The sequence below is a fragment of the Theobroma cacao genome, chromosome 9 (genome assembly GCF_000208745.1).
Source record: "Theobroma cacao cultivar B97-61/B2 chromosome 9, Criollo_cocoa_genome_V2, whole genome shotgun sequence".
NCBI lineage: Eukaryota > Viridiplantae > Streptophyta > Magnoliopsida > Malvales > Malvaceae > Theobroma > Theobroma cacao.
This window is the reverse complement of record NC_030858.1, coordinates 536,535-541,617: the sequence shown is the minus strand read 5'-3', so window position 1 is coordinate 541,617 and position 5,083 is coordinate 536,535. Positions and strand designations below refer to the sequence as shown.

The 5,083-nt window shown below is 37.7% G+C and overlaps 1 protein-coding gene across 1 annotated transcript; it reads left to right on the top strand.

The window, feature by feature from the left end:
* LOC18507124 (glutamate receptor 2.7) lies at nt 596-5,083 on the top strand. Its single transcript, XM_018126761.1, has 5 exons — nt 596-800; nt 2,159-3,498; nt 3,573-3,885; nt 3,975-4,381; nt 4,463-5,083. The coding sequence occupies exons 1-5, from the start codon at nt 596-598 to the stop codon at nt 5,081-5,083; spliced, it is 2,886 nt and encodes a 961-aa protein (XP_017982250.1).

Genomic DNA, 5,083 nt, shown 5'->3' with positions numbered 1-5,083 from the left:
TAGGATATGTAATATTTGTAATTTGTTTATTGCTTCTAACAACGAAAGACTTGTAGTGGCGTGGCCCCAATTTTCCTTGCCTGCCGGCTGACAACGTAAGTGATTGGAAATTGAAGGTGGCCATCCACTGATCCCAGTCACGCAATTTTAAAATAAACGATCGATATTAAAATAAGACAAATCCTAGCTTTGGTCATCAGATCAACATGTCCCCAGTGTTCCACTCCTTTAAGTGAGGAGGAGGAGCTTAGTTTTTCGTTTAATTATTCACTCTTCAGTCTTGGGTTGTGCTAACCAGACAGTGATGCCTGGTGTAAAATATCTTCCCGAAAATTAAAAATGAAAACTATAGAATAGCATGAAATTTCCGTGCAATGAGACTGCGAAAGTCCAAGAAGAAGGGTTAAATCCCCAAAGGGGTTCTTCCCATGCAATTCTTCGATTCTTAGTTTTCATCCATTATAAATATCAGTATCTTCTTGTCAAGGCCAGACCCTGCTCAAGAGCTTCAATTAAGATGCAGAAAGCTACGGTAGTAACCAGCCCTCTTCTCCATTTTTTCTGCCTTGTGATCATTTCGTGCAGGATTTTGCTGATGCATGTGGTTGCTGCACAAAACAGCAGTAGCATCCCAGTTAATGTGGGGGTGGTTCTTGACTTGGATACAAAGTTTGGGAAGATTGGATTGAGCTGCATCAACATGGCCCTCTCTGATTTTTACGCCACTCATGCTTCCTACAGAACCAGGCTTGTCTTGAACCCTAGGGACTCCAAGGACGTTGTTGGCGCCGCTGCTGCTGGTACGTGTTTCCTCTTCCACCTCTCTCCTCAATGACTCTCTTTTTAAAAAATAAATTTTAATATATATGGAAATATTTTAGAGATTCTACTTGTTAATTAACAAATCAAATCAGAATTATTTCTCTCTTTTTGTTTTATTTTTCTCTTTCAACTTATTTTGAATCATCAATTATAAATTTTCTATTGATATTTAATTTTCTCACATGACAAATGATAACATTATATATATTATTGTTTTTTATTTCATTTCATCTGCGTGGAAATCTTGAAACCTCTCTTTTAAAATTTTAAATGGATTAGTTTTGTTTTTTTGTTCTAAAATGAGGTATATATCAAGCTTGTTCTATTTGTTTGTTTTAGGAGACCAAACTAATAAAACTAGCATAAAGGTTGATAATAAGGCATAGAAGATTAGGAGTTAAATTTGCTCAAGCAAAGGCGCCTTGTGTTTATATGCATTAATTTTCTCTGAGAAAACTTTATCAAGGCATATGCAATTGGTTATCAAAACCGTATAATTGATAACTGACGACCCTCTTTGCCCCTTCTCCTCCTAAAGAAAGAAAAAGAACAGTACATATATTGATAATTTACATCATTTTTTAATTTGATATAAAGATTGTTTTGATTGTGGAGTAGCCGATCAATTAGAAAATTATGGTTGTAGACTGTAAGAGACCATACACGTTGAGTAAGCCAATCCATATAATAATTAATGCCTTCAATTATGTGACAGAAAATTTGCCTTCAATTTGTAATAATAAACATTTTTTATAAGAAAAATTTGTACTAATAGACATTTGACTATGAACTCGAGGCTAGCTGTATGAGAATATTTGACTTGAAATCCATTTAAATATTTCTACTACCATAGAGAAGTATGTGTATATTAAAAAAATAATAAGTATGAGATATATATATATAGATATAGTTAAATAGATCATACATAATCTAGGATTATTCAGCTACAGCAAATATATATATATATCTATATATTACATTTCAAAAAATATTTTTTTTCCTTTTAATCATACCTGGTCAGAAGATCGGTTCCTTCATTTTTTATCTCTATATTTCTTCCAACTTGTGTGGTAATTGCATGGTAATCTTTCCTAGCTTTTGGTTGGATGAAAGTTGCAAATTAATTTGGAACTTTCGATTTTATTTTTGTTAGAAAAAATAAATAAGAAAGATTTTATACATATATACATGGTTATCGTTTAATCTAAATTTTAATATCTTATCAGAATTGTTCATAGAATATGAAATTGAGGTTATTGAATTTATGTTATTTGTTACTATACAGATTAGTATATAGATGATCAAGATTATTAAATTTTGTTTGCTTGACAAACAGCTCTTGACTTGATAAAAAATGTACAAGTGCAAGCAATCATAGGGCCGCAAACTTCAATGCAGGCCAATTTTGTTATCAACCTTGGAAACAAATCTCAGGTTCCCATCATTTCATTTTCGGCAACAAGCCCTTCTCTTACCTCCCTTCGGAGTCCATACTTTTTTCGAGCTACACAAAATGACTCATCTCAAGTGAAAGCCATTAGTGCAATTGTTGAAGCCTTCGGATGGAGAGAAGCTGTGCCAATCTACATAGACAATGAATTTGGAGAGGGTATTATACCTTACTTGACAAACGCCTTGCAAGAGATCAATGCTCATGTCCCATACCGGAGTGTCATCCCTTCATCAGCTAGTGATGACCAAATTTCGGAAGAGCTTTACAAGCTAATGACGATGCAAACGAGAGTGTTCATTGTGCACATGCCACCATCCCTCGGCACCAGGCTTTTTGCCATAGCGAAAGAGGTTGGAATGATGAGTGAAGGCTATGCTTGGATCGTGACAGATGGAATGACTAATCTTTGGATTTTAACAGAGCCCCCAACCATCAATTCCATGCAAGGGGTTCTAGGCGTAAGGACTTACGTTCCCAGAACAAATGAGCTAGAAAAGTTTAGACTTCGATGGAAAAGGAAATTCCAGCAAGAGAATCCCACAATTATTAATGTTGAATTGAACATTTTTGGAAAGTGGGCTTATGATGCCACTTTTGCACTAGCCATGGCAATTGAGAATGTTAGCATGGGAAACTTCAGCTTCAATAAAACTAATGTCTCCAGCAGTGGAACAGATCTTGAATCTTTTGGGGTCTCAAGGAATGGCCCACACCTAATCCAAGCATTGTCAAGCACTAAAGTCAGGGGTCTTACTGGAGACATTAATTTTGTTAATGGACAACTACAATCATCAGTTTTTCAGATAGTTAACGTAAATGGAAATGGGGAGAGAAGGGTTGGGTTTTGGACACCAAAAAGTGGACTTGTAAAAGAATTGAATTCGGCAAAGAGAAGCACTAATTCTACTCATGAGCCAAATCTTGGTCCCATTATATGGCCAGGGGATACCACCTCTCCCCCTAGAGGCTGGGAGATTCCAACAAATGGGAAGAAGTTGAGGATTGGGGTTCCAGTGAAGAGTGGTTACACTCAATTTATTAATGTAACATGGGATCCTAATTCTCGTACAGCCACTTCAGTCATCGGATATTGCATAGATGTTTTTAAGGCTGTAGTGGCTACAATGCCTTATGTCGTTCCTTACGAGTTCATTCCCTTTGCAACGCCTGATGGCAAGAGCGCCGGGACTTACAATGACTTAATCTTTCAAGTGTATAATGGGGTAAAACATCTCCTTATCTTTTTGAGTTTTTTAACAGGAATTTCTTTATAATTTCTTTTTTCAATTATGAACAGACATACGATGCTGTGGTAGGAGATACAACGATTGTGGCAAACAGGTCACAGTACGTGGACTTCACATTACCATACACTGAATCGGGTGTATCAATGATTGTACCAATCAGAGATAACAGGAGGAAGAATGCATGGGTTTTCTTGAAACCTCTAACATGGGACCTTTGGGTGGCAAGTGCTTGCTTTTTCTTTTTCATCGGATTTGTTGTCTGGGTTCTAGAACACAGAATAAATGAAGATTTCATGGGACCCCCTTCGTATCAAGCCGGCACGAGCTTCTGGTTCTCCTTCTCTACTGTGGTGTTTGCACATCGTAATAATTCTTTCATCTTCGTGATTTACAAAGTTGTACTATTGACTTCAAATTGTTAACTTTCTTTGCTTCTTGGATTGTACTTGCAGGGGAGAGAGTGGTCAGTAACTTGGCTCGATTTGTGGTAATAATATGGTGTTTCGTCGTCCTCATTCTCACCCAAAGCTACACGGCTAGTTTGACTTCACTTTTAACCGTGCAACAGCTCCAGCCTACGGTAACTGACATACAGGAACTCTTAAAGAAAGGGGAGAAGGTTGGTTTCAAGAAAGGCTCCTTCGTTGAGGGAATTTTGAAGGGGTTAACTTTTCCTGAATCCCAACTTATAGAATATGAGACCCTGGAAGAACTTCATGATCTCTTTACCAAGGGAAGTGCCAATGGTGGTATTTCTGCTACTTTGGACGAAATTCCTTATATGAAGCTCCTTTTTGCCAAATATTGCAACCAATATACCGCAGTCGAACCAAAATTTAGAACTGATGGCTTCGGTTTTGTGAGTTTTCTCTCAATCTCTTATATTCTCTCTACCCGTATGCAATGTGTCTTTGTGCTGATATTGTTTTGCAATTTACAGGTCTTCCCTAGAGGTTCCCCTCTTGTAGCAGATGTTTCCAGGGCAATCCTAAATGTTACCCAGGGAGAAAAAATGAATCAAATTGAACAGGCATGGTTCAAGAAGGAAAGCAGTTGTTTTGACACCAACACTTTGGTTTCTCACAACAGTCTTGGTGTCGAGAGTTTTTGGGGCTTGTTCCTCATTGCTGGGGTCACCTCAATATCAGCTCTAATCATATTTGCAGCAATGTTCTTGTACGAGCAAAGGCATGTCTTGTTTCGTTTCTGTTCTGAAACTCTTTTCTGGAGAAGAATTCTGTTCTTGTCAAGAATCTTCGACCAGAGAGATCTCAGCTCCCATACTTTTAAAAGAAGTGAACTCGGAGACAAAAGCAGAAATGATGGTGTAAGTATAGGCGTTGCAGGAGACTCACCAAACACTAACTGCCCACAAAGTCCATCAAGCTACTCAAACCAGACAGAGCTAGGCTTTGTGTTCTTGGCAGATCAAGGAAGAGCAACTGAAAATGGTGATCTCACCCCAAGTGCTGCAACATCTCCAGAGATATTCCCATCTTCCGGAAGACATTCTATTGAGCTTACTAACACTGCAAATAGCCCAAGAGAACAATTGGAGTAG

What these genes read in the sequence shown, in the direction of transcription:
- LOC18507124 (XM_018126761.1), top strand. Translation starts at nt 596, where the DNA reads ATGCATGTGGTTGCTGCACAAAACAGCAGTAGCATCCCAGTTAATGTG. An exon ending in TGTTGGCGCCGCTGCTGCTG is followed by an intron (nt 801 to 2,158) that starts GTACGTGTTTCC and finishes CTTGACAAACAG; the next exon opens with CTCTTGACTTGATAAAAAAT. An exon ending in TCTTTCAAGTGTATAATGGG is followed by an intron (nt 3,499 to 3,572) that starts GTAAAACATCTC and finishes AATTATGAACAG; the next exon opens with ACATACGATGCTGTGGTAGG.